This window comes from Ursus arctos, unplaced genomic scaffold, assembly GCF_023065955.2.
Source record: "Ursus arctos isolate Adak ecotype North America unplaced genomic scaffold, UrsArc2.0 scaffold_25, whole genome shotgun sequence".
Taxonomy (NCBI): domain Eukaryota; kingdom Metazoa; phylum Chordata; class Mammalia; order Carnivora; family Ursidae; genus Ursus; species Ursus arctos.
Genome location: NW_026622930.1, coordinates 40103267 through 40121054, shown reverse-complemented (window position 1 = coordinate 40121054; position 17788 = coordinate 40103267). Strand labels below are relative to the sequence as shown.

At 49.8% G+C, this 17788-nt stretch overlaps 1 protein-coding gene across 4 annotated transcripts in view; it reads left to right on the top strand.

The window, feature by feature from the left end:
- The window catches only part of NID2 (nidogen 2), a 59436-nt gene that overhangs the window by 37351 nt on the left and 4297 nt on the right, over positions 1-17788 (top strand). For 2 of the 4 annotated variants that reach the window (XM_026480388.4, XM_026480389.4), the window contains exons 11-18: positions 805-948; positions 7966-8085; positions 8860-9093; positions 12609-12830; positions 13435-13604; positions 15841-15970; positions 16400-16571; positions 17041-17198. In XM_026480388.4, coding sequence (XP_026336173.2) covers positions 805-948; positions 7966-8085; positions 8860-9093; positions 12609-12830; positions 13435-13604; positions 15841-15970; positions 16400-16571; positions 17041-17198 — 1350 coding nt within the window. The remainder of the gene's footprint in view (positions 1-804; positions 949-7965; positions 8086-8859; positions 9094-12608; positions 12831-13434; positions 13605-15840; positions 15971-16399; positions 16572-17040; positions 17199-17788) is intronic. The other 2 variants (XM_026480390.4, XM_026480391.4) reach the window with 1 other exon arrangement.

The window sequence follows — 17788 nt, the reverse complement described above, 5'->3', positions numbered from 1 at the left end:
TTGCTCTTTGATTCCTTAATGTTTCCACTCCGACCTACAGAAGTTCTGCCATGTGGTTTTAGAAAACAGTTTAACATTGAAATAACCCAAGGCTGTGGATCGGTTCAGCCCTGTGTTGTTGTTTTCCTCCAAACAGATACTTTTGGTGTTGAGTTATTGAAAGGTGTTCACCGAATTGGGTTTCCCGTATGTCTTGGTATTTGGCCCAATCATGTAACAAGACCATGAACCTCTAATGCCACCAGTTCTAGATAGAAGTAAAATATTTCTCAAATTTAAATGAAATGGATTATAATTCAAAGATGCTTTTTCCACGTGCCCAGCTATAGCACTCCCTCTGTAATAAATCTACCCTTTCTAGGGTAAAGAGAAAGGAAAAGAAATCTTTGGACCTAAAAGCAGACCCAAAAGAACTAGGATTCCAGATTCATCCCATTGGTAGAGCCAGATGATAATAGAGAAAATACACCTTTTAATCCAGTGGGATGAAAAAGTAGCCACGAGCATAGAGACTGTGTGTGTGTGTGTGTGTGTGTGTGTGTGTGTGTGTAGTTCTGGGACTTGAATCAAGGACTGTTTTAATGACTGGTCTTCATATCTACCCAGAGCAGCACTTCTCAAACTTGAACACGCATGCAAGCCGTCTTGTTCAAAGTCAGATTCTGATTTCCTGGCTCTGGGATAGGGCCTTGTGAGCCCTCAGAGGTCCTGATGCGACTGGTGTGTGGATCACACTGTGAAGATCAAGTCTCCCCCACTCGCAGGCCTGAACTCTGGGACGTGCTTACGTTCTTCTCTTTTCAGCGATCACCCCACCTCCCAACCCCTGTGAGGACGGCAGCCACTCCTGCGCTCCTGCCGGCCAGGCCCGGTGCATTCACCACGGAGGCAGCACATTCAGCTGCGCCTGCCTGCCTGGTTACACGGGCACCGGGCACCAGTGTGCCGGTGAGTACCTGTGGGACGTCAGCCCCAGTGACCCTGGAAAGTCGCCTTGGATGCCGCATCCCCACGTAGCCAGAGCTTTCTCAAGAGGACCTCTCCCTTTCTTGACTCACGCAGCCTGGGAATGGTCTAAAGAGCAAGAGGAAAGCTGTCCTTTGAGTCAAAAAGCAGAGCCAAGGGTGATTCCCCTGGGACTAGATTGTGGCGCATATACGGTTGTCCTTGGTGGAGACGTTCCTGGAGCACTGGGCAGCCAGTGCCGGCTTGTAACTCCTGTTCCTGGGAGCTGGTGTAGCTGGAGGAACTTTGGGAGAACCCACTGACCTGTTGGGAAGTCTCAGGTCTTCAGTCTCTCTGGGTAACGGCTCACTCTAGCACTTGCAGTCCTGCCTGCCTTTTGGTTGCTACCCCACTGGTTGAAGTGGTATTTTAAGCAATCTCTAAACATGCATGCAGTGCTTTCTCTCTAAGTTTTTCCCTCCCTCCTCTCTCCCTGAAGAGAGGGGGAGAGAGAGAAAGAACTCTACCTTCGTAAGAGAATAGTAACGCATACCTAAGTGCTCAAAACTTTTCTCCCAAAGATCCAAAGATGTTTAAGATGGTGAAGGCTTGAACGGTCTTTTATAAAATCACTAAACTGAAATGCAGGACTAACTTAAAATTTAACGTGGTTAAATAATAACAGTGATGCGTGAGGTTGTTACTAAACGGTATAATTCTCTGGATATAAATGTTCGTGAAACCGGGATCAGTAGTACTTTAATACAGAGATTATTTAGCAAATCTACATAATCCACTAAAGATTTTCAAAATATACATGACGTGATGGAATTGAAACTCAATTTCATGCTGTTGGTAATACCCACAAATTATGGTAAAATGAGACCCTAGGAATGAGAGAATGGTGGGGGAGCGTCTGTTTGGGGATTATGAACCTGAAGCACAGGCTCTCCCCCCTCTCCAAACCGCTGCCTGCATTGGCCAGGCCTCTGTACACCTGGGCACCCTGAGCTGGTTTGCTAGAACAGCTGTGTAACTCCTGGGAGCTTTACAGCAGCTTAAATAGCATGACCCCCCCACCCCCCCACCAAATGTTTGTTTCTCATCCTCCTCCCATCCCTCTTCCCTTCGGTCTCGGTGGAGAGGCTGCCTGAACCAGCAGACAGAAGCCATGTGTTACGGACAACAAATGTGTCAGGGCAGCACAGCCGTCCTGTCCTTCCCAGATGTGACGGGCCCCTTGGTATTGTCTGAACTGGCTCTTTAATGTTTCCACTTCTGTTGTACAGAAGCTCGGCTGTAGGGTTTTCTTAAAAACATGGTTTATACTGAATGACCCAAGGCTGTGGCTCAGTTCAGCCCTGTTTTGTTTTGTTTTGCTTTTTTTCCTCCTAAAAACACCCCCTGCTTTAGAGCTCGAGTGTTTCTCCAGTTAGACTGAGGTAGATTTGGAATTCCAGATGCTTCTCTGACTTGACCAGCCCAAGAGCTCCATCTGTCACAGGACTCTACAGACAGAGGGTCGCCTCCACAGGTGTGCGGGTCAGGGTGTGAGGGGCACTAACTCCTCATTGTTCTGTTATTTCTCACGGCGGGAATGATATTTTTTCCATTCTCGTGGAACCTTGCCATTCAGTTTCCTTCTTTCTTCCTTCCTTCCTTCCTTCCTTCCTCCCTCCCTCCCTCCCTCCCTCCCTCCCTCCCTCCCTCCCTCTTTCTTTCTTTCTTTCTTTCTTTCTTTCTTTCTTTCTTTCTTTTTTTAAAGATTTTATTTATTTGAGATATATATAGAGAGAACACGAGTGGGGGGAGGCGGAGGGGCAGAGGGAGAGGGAAAAGCAGGCTCTCCGCTGAGCAGGGAGCCTGACACGGGGCTCAATCCCAGGACCCTGGGATCATGACCTGAGTGAAAGGCAGGTGCTTAACCGACTAAGCCACCCAGGCGCCCCTGTCGTTCAGTTTCATTTAACACACTGCTGGCTCTAAGACATGAGACTGCACGGAGAATCAAAATCTTGTCAGAATTTCGTACTTAGACATCTGGCTGCTTAGGACAGCAGAGATGGTACTTTTAAGGTATTCAACTCCTTAGGTCTGTGGTTTAAAGCTAACAAGTTGAAATTAATTGGAGCCTAGATGTGATGAGTGTTAATAATCAGAAAGTTAATTGAGTTAGTCGCTTCTTGCCTTAATCCCTTCTAGAATCATTCTCTTTTCTTTCTTTTAACTTCTACATGTCCTGTAAGACTTTGATGACCTTTGGGGCTATATTAGGACGTTGAAATTGGCCACTTTTCCATGTTGAGAACTTTCGAATAATGCCATTCATTGTTATTACTGCCCTCTTGCTGACTTTTGCCATTTTTAATTGTCCCTATTCAATCTCTGCTTCTCTACTTTTTCTCTGGAACCCACAAACTTTTAAAAACCTGCCAAACCCATCCGTTGCTTCCCTAGTGTAGTCATTGTCTATTGCTGCTAACACATTACCCCCAAATAGAGCAGCTTAAAACAGTACACGCTTATCATCTACAGGTCACGGGCCTGGGAATGGCTTAGCTTGGTCCTCTGCCTGAAAGGGCCTACAAAGCGGCAACAAGGGGTGTGGTGGGCTTGGGGTCTCATCTAAAGGCCTAACTGGGGAAAGATCCTCGCGTGGTTACTGGCAGGATTCAGTTCCTTGAGGACAGAGAGCCTCAGGTCCTTGCTAGCTGTTGCCTGGAGATAACCTTCAGCTAGCTTCTTGACACATAGACCTGGAACAAGGTAGCTTACTTCCTCCAGGCCAGTGGCAGAAAGTCTGCTAGCAAAATGGAACTTATAATCACAAAAGTGACATCCCCTCAATGTTGCTTTGGTGTATTGGTTAGATGCAAGTTCCTCAAGGGAAGGAGATTGCACAGGATTGCAAATGCTAGAAGGTAGGGACCTTGGGGTTCCCTAGAGGCTGCCTCCCAGAATCAGTTCAAGCTTTTCAGACTGGACTGGTGGACAATGAACATTTTCCTAAAGACCTACGCCATGCCCAAATCGATCTGGGCTGATCACGAAGTGTGTGTGTGTGTGTGTGTGTGTGTGTGCGCGCGCGCGCACACGCATGCATGCACATATTTAAAGACATGCCACGGTGTGCATGTGTCTCTGTGACCACAGAGAGAAAACAGCAAAATAGAGAAAACTGGAGATAAAGGCTCTATTTTGTAGAAAGTGTGCCTTTTTGAAGCACACGTTTCTTTACTCCATTAAAGTAGCAGTAAAAGGGTGTGTGGGTTTTTTCTCTAGCCAGTTTGTCAAAAACTGAGTTCCCTGGAGAGGCTGGACTTGGCTTTGGGCTCTCAGTCTAGTCTGAGTCACTAGCAGGAATTACTTTTATCCAAGTAGAATTAAATCTTTTCCAGCTTCCCTCAATCAACCCCGATTTCAACGGTTTCAGGGTTTTTTTCAACCTTGTGTTGGTGTGAGCTGATGTGTCTCAGGCCTGTTTGTCCTGCTCGATCTTGGTGACTTTGCTAGGTGCAAAAGCAGATTGTCTCGAGTCCGGATCTTTCCAGGGAGGAGCAAGTGTGAGTTGAACAGGTGGGATGTCACTCAGCCCTTACTGCTCGGGAGGGGCACGAGAAGAGGTACGTGGAGTATTTCTCTCAGGTCTCCTGTTCTACGAATGGAGAGGTTAGGTGAGGTATGGTAACGGTGCATTCACAGGAGGAGAAGAGGGCAAGGCTTGAAAGGAAGGAGTTTCTTACACTCATGGGTCCCAAAGAGAGGGTTGCCACATTCCACATGGGGGAACAACTAGCAGGGTGCTTGATTGACTAGGTGGGGAGTGAGAACTTGTGGGCCGAAGCCTTTACTGGGGTCTGGAAATTTCACTGGGTGGTGTGGAAGCAAAGGGGGTGAGGTGGGGTGGGATGGGTTAGCGGGGAGCTAGAATCTGGTAATCCAGTGATTGGGTTTGTTTGTTTTTTTTTTTTAATATTTTTTTATTATATTATGTTAGTCACCATACAATAGATTGGTTTTGTTTCAAAGGGACTTCACCTGGTTTTGGGTGTAGGCAGAATGAGGGCAGTGAGAAGAGTGTTGAAACACTGACGTCTGAATTCAAAATGGAGGATTTTAACAAATTTTCCGTATAGGTTTCTTGACTAGCTTGACAGGTAATAGAATGGAGAACGATACGGGGATTGAGCCACGTTTCATTATCTGAACAGCAAAGGAGCTCTACTGTGCCTGGACCTCAGTGTCCTAACAGCCCCTAAAGACCCTTGACATTGATTGTTAAGCATAAATGGCAGCCCCCTCCCCCAGTGGTACAACAAGGAGTTTCTCCCTTGCCAAGGGGCTGAAAGTCTTTCCATGCGTTCTGTCCTGACACTTGACATCCTGTGACATAGGAAAGAGCTCCTCTTCCTTTCTCAAAAGCTCTGGTTCCCTCCAGCCGTCCTCAGCGTTAGCCCTCTGAGGAGGAGCCATAGCCTGCTCTGAGCTCAGGCCCTGGAGTGGCTGACTGGACTATTTCCTGTCATGGTGGAAGGTCTTCCAAGGAGGCATCGAGGACTGTGCTTCGGGGAGCCTTAACCCTCTCCAGCCTTTAGGCTCCTCACTTGTGATGCTTTCCACCCCTCAAGGGCTTTCTCCCTTTTGGTCATTTATAACCATTACTGTCCCCCACGACTCTCATATCTGTGGAGAGGATGACTGCTCTTTCACTCTGATCGGAAGTCCTAGGCCATAGGCTTTAAGAACATGAGTTAACTTGGTAGCCCTGGGGCGTCCCCTCTCTCTTAGTTCAAAAAATAATCTCAAGAAACTGATCCCTGGGTTCTAGAAATAGGCCCTGTGTCTCAGGAATTCCTGCTTCCTGCTATTGCCTGGGGTTCCTGTTAGCAGAGAAGTGCTTTTAGCATGTGTATGATGAATAGCTTTAACTTCCTGCATTGACTTTCCTGCTGGGTGTTCATTCTTACAGCTTTGGTTTGGCAGGCCCAGGGGACTGCGTGGCCACCGGCTTCACCCACCTAGGTGTTGGGGTTGTCCTTTTGAAGAGACAGCCAAACTCGGGGATAATTAAATAGGACAGCACAGAACCCGTATCGATTAGATTAGAGGTAGGGTTTTTGCTGTGATTGGTTTTGTTTGGTTTCTTTTCAGTTAACTGAGGAGCTAACCAGAAAACCTGGCTTGTTTCTGACTTTACAGATGAATGTATAAGTACTTTCCCGCCTTTGTAGGTGGACGGGAAGGTCACCGGCGAGGCCAGCTGCTCATCTGAGCCTGTCTGGGTGGCATGAAACTTGGTTGTGTCAAGCATTCAGGATTATTTGGGACTTAAGGGGGCTCATTTATTCTGACCAAACGTCTGCAACACTGAGGACACATAGAGTGTGAATTTGCTAATTTAATCACAGTGTAAGAGATTCCTCTCCTGTGAATAGAACGTCTGGGTTTCACGTCCAGCATGTCCGTCAGCTCACGGGTACCTGTTAAAGGCACTTAGCCATGGGAAGGGGCCTCAGGGAGGGTGTGGTCATAGCCGGCTGGTACCAAGAGCCCTAGAGCGGGTTTCATCTGGTGCCTGGGAGGCAGGGCGAGGAGCCACCTCTGTCCCCAAGCTGATTCACGGCACATCCAGGCTGTCACTCTCCGGCGTCCTGGGTTCTATGTGTCTCTGTCGCAGGCTGTAGCGAATTGGTGCAGTTCACTTCTGGGACTCACATTCTTCTAGGCTTCACACTGATCACCCCAACCCACATTTTTAAATCATTTTTTGGGTGTCTTTGGGGAAGTGGCTTGCTTTCTTTTCAGTTGAGCCTTGATCAGACCTACACCCTTTATCCTCCTTTTACTCTGGAAGACTTCCTGTCTTTGCAGATAGCTTATCTCAGTCACTGGTTTTATGTTACGTATTTTTTTTTTAATTTTTTAATTTTTTAAATTTAAAAAAAAATTTTATTTCTCGTTTGAGAGAGAGAGACACAGAGAGAGCGTGCACGAGAGAGGTGAAGGGTAAAGGGAGAAGCAGACTCCCTGCTGAGCGGGGAGCCCAGGATCATGACCTGAGCCAAAGGCAGACGCGTAACCAACTGAGCCACCCAGGTGCCCCCCTTTTTTATTTTTAAGTAATGTCTACACCCAATGTGGGGCTTGAACTCACAGCTCCAAGATCAAGAGTCGCACGCTCCACCAGGCACCCCGGCGGTTGGTTTTAACAGTTGGACTCTCAGAGGTTTCTGGAGGGCAAGGCGGAGTGCCTTGCTACTGTCCGCACATGCTGATTGCAGTAAATAAAAGGACTATAAGCTGGCATTTGTTTGAAGTTCTGGGATGTTGCGGTTTTGAGAAATAGGAAAATCTGGTATCGTGTGGAGGGGGGCGGCTGAATTGTTGATGCTGATAAGCCTGACAAATTGAGATTTTCTTTTTTCTGTGACACAATTTTTCTTATACTTTTCTATCCCTTCTAAAGGTAGGAAGTAGAGAACATTTTGATTAGTTGGGCATGGTAGGTAGGAGGCCTGTGATTGCGTGACGCCGAGGGTGCTTGTGCCTTAGCTGAAAGGCCGTCGGGGGCCGGCCGCTGGGCTGTGCGCTCTGCACCCAGATGCTGTAGGGCCAGGGCACCAGCAATGCAAGAGCAAAGCCACTGTTACACGTATTTGAGAGGAAGCGAATGATTTACAGTCGAAGGCAGTTCAAAGGTGAGAACTTCCTGGAATTCACTGTGGGTGCAAGATGCTCTAGAAATACACTGCAGGATGTTTTTTTCTAGAAGTGACCACACGTTCGATTTCTACATTGTACTTTCTTAACACCCATGTCCCTCGACTTTGTATGTGAAGCTTGCCTCTAGCTGTCATTATAGTCCTGCTCATGCCCCAAGGTCTTCTAAGGTTGCTTGAGCCTTTGTCATTGACTCACGCGTCCTAAGGCCTTGTATACAGTAGCCCCGGTTGTGTGCAGTGAAGTCATGCTGTTCCTTCCTCCCTCCCCACCCCCTCATCCCTGTTCCTGCCTCCACAGATGTTGATGAATGCTCGGAAAACAGATGTCACCCTTCGGCTACCTGCTACAATACCCCCGGCTCCTTCTCCTGCCAGTGCCACCCTGGCTATCGTGGCGATGGATTTCAGTGCACACCTGGTAAGGTTTGGAGAGCCAGACGAGGCACAGAAAACCCTGGCTCCTTCAATGCGAGTTTTCTACAGCCTTCAGTCCACCCTTACTGGAGACCAAGGCTGGTTCCCTCTAGCTGCCTCGTTTACTGAGAGCTCACTGCTTATTAGCATTCTGGGAGGCCGGGGGAATGTCCTGTCCGTTGTCCTACCTAGTGTCCCACCGGTTGTGGTCAGCTCCCTTCGTGATCTAAGTGTCATGCATATGAAGTAAGGAGACCCAGCTTCCCGGACAGGAGCCGTGCGCACTGCTGAGCCGGCGGAAGCCCCCAGGACTATTCTAGGAGGCCTTGGCCAGCGCGGTGCAATCTAGTGATTGCCATTGACCCGGGGCTTCTCAGACTTAAATTCTGGACTTTGGTGGCTAAACAAAGTTTTACTTCTTTTCTCCGGAGCCTCTAGGGATGTTTGGACAGAAGCCACGGGCTGTTCTTCATTTTAGCCAGACGGCAGCGGGGACCCTACGGGCTGAGGGAGGGGCCATTTTACAGGACGGTCAGCTCAGGACAGGGTGAACTGTGAGATGTAGGGAGAAATTAGGGAGATAGTGGCAGAACTAAAAGAATCCAGGAGTTCAAAATCTCAGTGCCTTGCTCTTTTTCCCATGGGATGCTGGCTTCCAAGTATACGGAGGGAAAAACAACCCCTCAGACAGGAGACTTTTGAAGTTAGCCGGTAAGAGTGGATGGGTTGCAGCGTCTTACTGCTCCTTTGTGCACCCCCTTCGCCCCGGCCTCGGAAGACCCCTCGTCAGGGCTGACCCCCTGTGAGGAGCGGCAGCGCCAGGCCCAGGCCCAGCACGCCGCCTCCCCCGGCAGCCGGCCGCACGTCCCCCAGTGCGATGAGCGCGGCGGCTTCCTGCCCCTGCAGTGTCACGGCAGCCCCGGCTTCTGCTGGTGCGTGGACCCCGACGGCCGCGAAGTCCCCGGCACGCGCGCGCCCCCCGGCTCCGCGCCGCCGCGCTGCGGGCTGCCAGGTGAGCCGGGCAGGGACGGGAGCCGCGCCAGCCTCGGCCTGGGGCTCGGGGAGCCGAGCGGAGCTGACCGGGGCGGGGCCAGGGGGCTGGAGGGTCTGTGCACCTGTGGGCACATTCGTGCGGCGGGGACGGACGACAGACATGTGGGATCCCTGCTGCGCGTTGGCCTGCGGCCTCACGCTGCTCCGGGACAAGCCTGGAGTGTGTGGGTCAGGCCGAGGCCACTGCCCTGCGTCCGTCTCGGCCGCGTCGGGCGATCTTCGAGCGAGAGGATCTTGCCAGACCGGCCTTTTTTCCAAAAGGAAGACTGCCTTCCCATATTCCTCCCTCCCTTCCCTCTGCCTTCTGAACCGCCCGGCAGGAAGGCCCGGGGGACACGTGGGTGGGTCCGGCGAGTTGCTGTCCGCTAGTCACCCGGCAGTCTGCCGCCAGGCCTGGCACGTTGATGGGGGCCCTCTACGCCCCCGCCACCCGGCCACTCAGAAGAGGGGCGGGAACCGTCATGAGCCGGTGCGGCGGGAGATGCTGCTGGTGAACTCGGCCGTGCGGGTGCCCGCGCCTCGCGTCCGGGCGGGGCCTGGGGTCAAGTGCGCTCGTTTCACGCCAAGTGCAGGTGTTCGGGGCAGACTTGGGTTCCTTGCTGCATTGTTCAGAATGGGAAGAACTGTATTATGAAGAACATGGGACTGATCTACCATTTTAGCCAAAATAATTCCTATAGCCAAGAGCTTGCTATTCAGAGGTCCATTTTTACTACTGAAAAAGATAAATACTAATTTCAGTTTTTCACGTGTAAGAGTAAGAAGAGCCGGAGAATTACCACTGGCTTTGATCCTTTCAATAATATCGTTACGGCCAGCACATCGGTGCTTCTAAGATTCGTATAGATAAAAATCGGTAATGCTTGATTCTGATGTATGACCTTGTTTCCACAGTGACACTCCTAGTTCCTCTCTGTCCCTATTTTTAGGAAAAGATGTTGCAGGTCCAAAAAAAACACAACCACCCAGAAAAATCCTGTTTCACTCCTGCCTACTCTTTAAAAAGTCTCGGTTCTAACTCCATCTGGGATTTAAAGAAATCAGATGGTTGGGACACGCCTTAGGGAACGGTTCAGAGTTCTGTTACACTTACTAAGACAAGCCTGTGTTAAGGACAGTGATTCAGAAGGGAGCCAAGAGAGTGAGAAGTTAACGACTAGAGGAGGGACACGTTCTCTCAGGCACTCTTTCTGCATGGCCCAGACTTCTCTCCTGGTGCTGGGTTTGGCCTCGGCTGCCACTTCTGACTAGGCTCCTCTGCATTAATGGGGTTGGCTTGAAGGGAAGGAAAACACTGCGTCCAAGATTTCAAAATATTTAAAGCCCTGCCAACCAAAAACAGAAAAGAAAGAAATCTGTGGTTGAATTAAGCAGGAGCTTCAAATAGTAAGGAACGAGAGGGAGGCACACGTATCAGTGATGTGAGGTGCCCATTTCCCAGAAGCTGGCTGTGCTGTGTGTCCGCATTCCAGACAAAGAACTTTGCCTTGTTGGGTGGTCCCCGAACCAAGAACGTACCCTCTGAGTTTGCAGTGTGGGCCTGGGGCAGTGTTGGAAACTTCTGCAGGGAATCCCACCCTGAGATGGATGGCTAGTGTTTGAGGAAGTGACATTTCCCCATCTTGGGTCTCTGAGACACATCTGGGGGAGGAAGTCAGAGACCCTCCTTCTCCATGAGGTCTTAAAGAGGGCGTGGCTTCCCAAGGGTCATAAGCTATAGAGAGGACCTGAAGAGTGTCCACTTCCCCCAAACCTGGTGAGTCTTGTGTTGAGCTAGTTGGGTCGGAGTTCTAAGGATTTTATTTACCACCCTCCCGCTTTCCTAGACGTGCGACCAAAGTGTAATGTTTCCAACTTTGTTCTTTGAAGCCATTGGAAGTTTGACCAAAGGAGTGCCATGAAATGACTGTGTTTTAAAGGGACTCCCTTCCTGGCTGCTGGTAGTTTACACTGGGGGGCAGGAAGGAGGGGGGAAGCCACGAATGAGTAAGAAAGCTTTGGTAATAATCCTAGCAGGAGACCATGGGGCTTGGACCAGGGTGATAGGGGTGGATGTGGTGATAAGTGAGGATTTTCTGAATGTATTTTGAAGGGACAGCTGACATCTTATGACCTGTCGGATATGGAGAGCGAGAGAGAGAAAGGAGTCGAGTCGATCGGGCTTGAACAATGGAAAGTGGAGGTGCTGTTTACTGATAGGGAAAGTCTAGGGGAGAGCAGCTTTGACGGTAGAAAGCAAGGGCCCCATTTTGTTCTGAGACGGATGTTATACATCCAGTTGGGGGTATCGAGAAGGTACTTGGCTGTATGGTTCTACAGACCCCAGGCTTTCAGTTGCACAAATTAAAAAAAAGCACCTTCAGGTGCGCCTGGGTGGCGCAGTCGTTAAGCATCTGCCTTCAGCTCAGGGCGTGATCCTGGCGTTCCGGGATCGAGCCCCACATCAGGCTCCTCCGCTATGAGCCTGCTTCTCCCTCTCCCACTCCCCCTGCTGTGTTCCCTCTCTCGCTGGCTGTCTCTCTGTCACATAAATAAATGAAATCTTTAAAAAAAAAAAACACCTTCTATTTGAGTTCCTTTAGATAAGCCTATGCTAGCTGGGTGGCTGAGTTATTTAAACACCCTACAGCCGAATCCCTGCAGACGGAGAACCGCCATGTTTGTGACAGAGTGACAGCCCTGTGGGAGCAAGGCTGGGACGAAAGAGCTAGAGAAACTGGTCTGCAGGAGCTCACAGGTGGCTAAGCCCGGTGGTGGCGAGCTGGGAGGGGGAGCAGGGAGGGCAGGATGCTGGAGATGGGAGGGGGCAGAGCTACATGGCGGGAAGCCGGAGCAGACCCGGGAAAAAGGTTCAGCTCTGAGCCAAGGGGCTTCCAGGAACTGGAGTGTCTAACAGTACGGAGTTGTTGGCCACCACGCCTGCTGTGCTCGCACATACTAATGACCGCAAGTCTTACTCCATAGTTTTCCAGTGAGCAGACACGAGGGCCACATAGGTAGAGCACGCAGGGACAGTTTCTAAGATACATGGCCAGTCTCACGATTGCCCACTCCGCTGTAGGTTCTGGAGCCCGAACCAAGTGGGAATGAATAAATGATACCTTTAAATATCATGTAGGTCACTGAGTCCCTGAGGAGGGTCCCCACCAGGCATTCTGTTAGCAGAGGCCCTGGACCCAGGCAGAGTGGTCCCCGTGGGCCTCTCCCGGCCTCAGAGTGCCCTGCACCCCTGATTTTACCTCCTCTTGCTCTCTACTCAAGTGGCTGGACCTTGATGACAAATCCTCTTGGCCCCTCCGGATCCCTGTGGAGAGCTTCTTAGAGCGCCTGACCGCTGCGGTCCGGTGTCCAGGGGCTTGGCCGGGGCCCTGCTGGTGGACACTAGGAGGGAGGCCAGGTGTGGGGATCTTCAGCTACATGCTGTATTCTGTCCTTGGCTCACCATCAAAGGCTTTTTTGTCCCCATCTGCTCAGAGCCCACCCAGAGGCCCCGGACTGTCTGTGAGCGCTGGAGGGAAAACCTGCTGGAGCACTACGGTGGCACGCCCAGGGACGACCAGTACGTGCCCCAGTGTGATGACCTGGGCCACTTCATCCCCCTGCAGTGCCACGGGAAGAGTGACTTCTGCTGGTGCGTGGACAAAGACGGCAGAGAAGTGCAGGGCACCCGCTCGCAGCCAGGCACCACCCCTGCATGTAAGCACCCAGGGACCATCACCTCAGCTGCTCAGAGGGCTTGCTGGAGGCCAACTACCAGCTGTGGGTGAAGGTGGGGAAATGGGGGTCACCAGGTCCGGTGAAAGTGGTCACTAATACACCATGTTGGTTTATACTCTGGTCTACCCGAGATCCCAATTTGGATTTCATGTTTGGTTTTGTCATTAGCAGTTTCTGTAATTAGAACATCTGGAACTCCATTCAACATGCAGTTACCCCTCCTCCCCAGCCCAGGGTGAAAGGAGACACGTGTCGCCCTGGGGGCCCAAAGAAAAGCGGACACGATACTGGCTAGTTTCTTTCCCGTAAAAAGAAAAAAACCTTTGCTTTGTTCTGAGGGAAATGTTTTGTTTTCTTCCTCCCTAGTAATTGGCAGTGTTTTACATAATCCTTGGGGGAAAAAAAACCCCTAGAAATTAGAATTTCTTTTAAGGAACATCTGGAACACATCTGTCTAGGCTAAAAACCTTTTGATGTTTTTGGAGGTTCAGCTATGTGGAAAGTAACTTCTTCCCCTCTCTCCACCTACCCTCGTTTCCCTTCCTCTCTGTCCTTCATCCCCTCCCGCTCTTTCCCACGGCAGGTATCCCCACAGTTGCTCCGCCCACAGTCCGGCCCGTGCCCCGGCCTGACGTGACCCCTCCATCTGTGGGCACCTTCCTGCTCTATGCCCAGGGCCAGCAGATCGGCCACTTGCCTCTCAACGGTACCAGGCTTCAGAAGGACATGGCCAAGACCCTGCTGTCACTACATGTAAAGTGGACTTCTCCTGCGGGGGGGGGGACTGCACAGGGCTTTCGGATCTGGGCAAGGGCGGGAGGCAGAGGGACGTCCTGGAGGGTGTCTGGGCTGTAGTCTGACGGCAGGAGTCAGACGACGCTGCTCTCGCAGGAAGTGGGGGCACTGTTGCCCGGAGTCACGTCTGACTGACCCAGGCTTTCTCCAGTGCTTCATGGGGTTTCAGATACGTGGAAAGGGAGTTTCAGCTTTGTGAGGATGTTGAGGCAGTATGGGATCCACGGCAAAATGGACAGAACCTTAACCCAAGACCCCAGGGTCCTCTCCGTGCCAGACCTGTCCAGAGGCCCCGGGAGGACCAGCGAAAGGGTGTGGTTTCTGTGGTTAGTTGAGAACCCCAAGTGGAAATGAATGAATGACTGCCTCGTTGTTGCAGCCCCCGGCCGTCCCTGTTCTGGTTCTGAGGACCAGGCTCTTCTCTAACTCCTTCACAGAGGATCTGGGTGGAGGGGTGCTGGGAAAGGAGCGGACAAGCTTTCCCTAGATCCCTGCTGGTCCTGCGCCAGCAGTGTCCCCACGGTCAAGGCGTTCCATTTTGGAGGAGGGATTTCTTCTCTAAAATGGAGAAAAGGGAAGGGAGTTCACCAGCAAGGCACTGCCACTTATAAAGGAAAGCCATCTGGTCCCATTTCTAAACCTCAGGCAGCACGTACTTGCTCAGCTAGGACAAGGAACAGTATAATGTCCATGTTTGCCTTTACTTCTGTTAACAAACCAACTCCTTACCAGATTCCAGAAGTGGAGAAGCAGCCAGTGTTCGGAGGAAGAGGTGTTTTTTCTTTTTAGGTTTTAGGTTTTGCAGTTGTGTTGGCAAACACTTGCATGCTGTTGTGTAAGGTTCTCTAAAAAGATGCAGAAACTAAGAAATTGTCAACACCTCAATCTAACTATCCAGCCAAGTCTGTAGGCTCTGCTGCGTGTCTGAACTTGCCTCTCCTAGGGCGGGGGGGGGGGGGGGGGGGCAAGTGGGACAGAAACAGAATGGAACATGGGCTGTAAGCACATCTTGGGGAAATTTACTTACAATGATTTATTCTTCGAAGAGATTTGAAGTCAATACATGATAGCTCCCATGATTTTCTAGGCCAATGGAAACCCACATGGACATGCCCTCCTGCCTGAGACAGAGGACTTTCACTTTTGAAGTGAAACTACACTTGACCTTCAGATCCTTCCATATATACTGACCACTTTTTCAGAGGAGCCAAATCCTGCTTTGTTTAGTGTTTTTTATATTGACTCCTCTCCCAGAGGCATGTCAAGGCAGCCCCAGGAGGCTTTGTTATTAGGCAAGCCAGGAACTGGTGTGACCTCAGGGACAGCCAGATGGCCCTTAGATGTTGGCTTTGCACATCTGTTCAGTTTCTCAGACCAGGAGTCAGAGTTGGAAATTGAATGAAGCAAGTACTGTGTGGAGTTTTGCAAAGAAGTATCACAGGCTCAGCATTTAAAAAACAAAAAAACCCAACTTATTTACTTAGCAATGAAGAACGGAAGACCTCCTGAGCCAGAGGTTTGGTGACCATCAGTCTCCAGTTCCTTTACCCATCCAACTGGAGTCTTTCTTTTACATAAACGTACAACCAAAAAGTTTGCTTCGTAGTGAGGAGGAGAAATAGGGGTAACACCTCGGGAAAGATTATAGTCACAGGGAAATGGGGGAGTAGATTTTGTTATTATATGTTGGTGACTTTTAGAAAGGCTGTTTCAAAGGTGCTGATACCATTTGGAAGCAGTAACAGATTTTTTTTGCCCAGTAAAATATTAAGAACTTACTTTGCTGAGACTGACGTTTGTCCTTTAATCCCTAAAGGGGCTGATTTTTTTCATGAGCTCATTTTATTACTGCCGGCAGCAATAGCTCTTATTAAGCCCTTGCTGCAGACTCATGACTGGGACGCTGTACGAGAATTTATGGTGTTAATTTTTAGAGCAGCACTATAAAGTAGGTACTGTTATCTTCACAAACCCAGGCATAGAGAGGTTAAGTGGCACAGCTAGTCGGTGGCCAAGCCTGACTGGGACCCCAGAAGTCAGCCTCCCAGCCCACTTGTGTAACCATGCTGCTTGGTTGCCTGCAAGACTACATTACGGGCTGTTCACTACAGCCGTGCGTGAGGCAGCTGAGCGCGAGCTCCAGGGAAATGCAAGGAGTCCTAATTCTTCCAATTTCATGTTTTGGTCCACAAAGGGCTCCATAGTTGTGGGAATTGACTATGACTGCCGCGAGAGGATGGTGTACTGGACAGACGTAGCTGGACGGACAATCAGCCGTGCCAGTCTGGAACCAGGAGCAGAGCCTGAGACAATCGTCAACTCAGGTCAGCGACTTCATCCAGAAGACACTTGGTAGTTCGCTTGACTCTACTAAGTGCAAAAGGGGAGGTTCAGTGCCACACAGGTCACTTCACTGAGTGGTGCTGTGCCGGCCTCTCTGTACACACACATTCAAATGTAAGAAACGAGAAGGTGATTCCTGCGGTGAGCCTCCTGAGGAACAGGGCTCCCCACAGGGCGCGGCCACCGCGGCCACTGCCCGGCCCCCGCACCGTGCACATGCCTGGTGCCATCAGGCCGGAGGGTGTGTTAGAGAACTAGAGGTGGCAGAACAAGTTCCTCTGTTAAACGGGTTCTTGCAACTGAGAGCCTCTCAGGACTTTGTTTTTTAAACTTTTCAAACCTAGTAGATCTCTCTGCTTCAGGTTTTCATACCTGCAAATGCTCCAGTCCTGCCGTTGTTCTATTTCCAGGTCTGATAAGCCCCGAAGGACTTGCCATCGACCACTTCCGTAGAACAATGTACTGGACGGACAGTGGCCTGGACAAGATAGAGAGGGCCAGGCTGGACGGCTCTGAGCGCAAAGCCCTCTTCCACACGGACCTGGTGAATCCTCGAGCCATTGCTGTGGATCCAATCCGAGGGTCAGCTGGGCTTCCCGATTCTCCTGTTACCTGTCGATCCTAATTTGAAGCCCTTGGATTTCAAATGCCGGGTGGGGAGGGTCAGAACAAGAGTGTAAAAGCTCCAACACATGAATTTGACAGTATTTGTATAGGACCTACTAGGTGTAGACACTGTGCTAGGCAGACAAGGTCTATCCCTTCATGGAGCTCACATGCTAGGAGGAAGACGGTAAACTAATTATTAAGACTGTGGTACACTACACAGACCTCAGAGACTATGTGAGAGGGACTGGGGGTGATGCGGATCAGATAATCAGACCAGGCTGCCTAACACTTAACCTGGAATGAGGCCGGTCTCCTTCAGCAATGCATTAGAAAATCCTAGCGTTGAAATCCTAGGTTTATCTTCATTAAATGGTGAAAGTAACCAAAACTCAGAAACACATTTCTTGGACTGCATTTTCACTATATTTAATTTATCCCACAGCAACTTGTACTGGACGGACTGGAATCGAGAAGCTCCTAAAATCGAAACGTCTTCTTTAGAAGGAGAAAATAGAAGAATTCTGGTGAATAAAGATATTGGACTACCTAATGGTTTAACCTTTGACCCCTTCTCCAAACTGCTCTGCTGGGCAGACGCAGGTATTACTGAGGGCAGCGAACACGCCACGCTTCGTTACCATGAGGGCCCGCACTCTACCACGGATTTTACAACAAAACCAGATCTCATCATGTAGAGCTTTTGGCTTAAATTTTTAACAGTACAGCACAAAACCTACTCCTTTAGTTGGTGTATAAACTGTTAACACTTTGTATTGATACTTATAATCCTTCCTGGGGTTTTGGGGGCGGAGGGGTCTGTGAATCAGGTGATAATTTGAGGGCTAGTCTTATGTCCAACTCATTTTTGTAATGCTTGCCCTTCCCCCACACAAGCACTTGGTATACTTTTTAAAGTAAAAAGAAATAAACCCACTGTTGAAACTGACAAACTTAGATCAGTGAACAAGAGGTGTTTGTTTTTTTGTTTTTGCCAGTATTTATTAGAAGATTTTTAAAAATCTGTTGCTTTACCAGTCAGTAGGCTATTAGGACATTCTTTGGAAAGTGATGTGGCAGTTAGGGTTGCTAATACCCAAGTTCTCTCTTTCTGTAGTGTGATTTCTTTTTATTAGAATAATTAGAAAAGAGGCTCTATGTCTATTTCCATACTAAAGAATACGAAAAGGTCC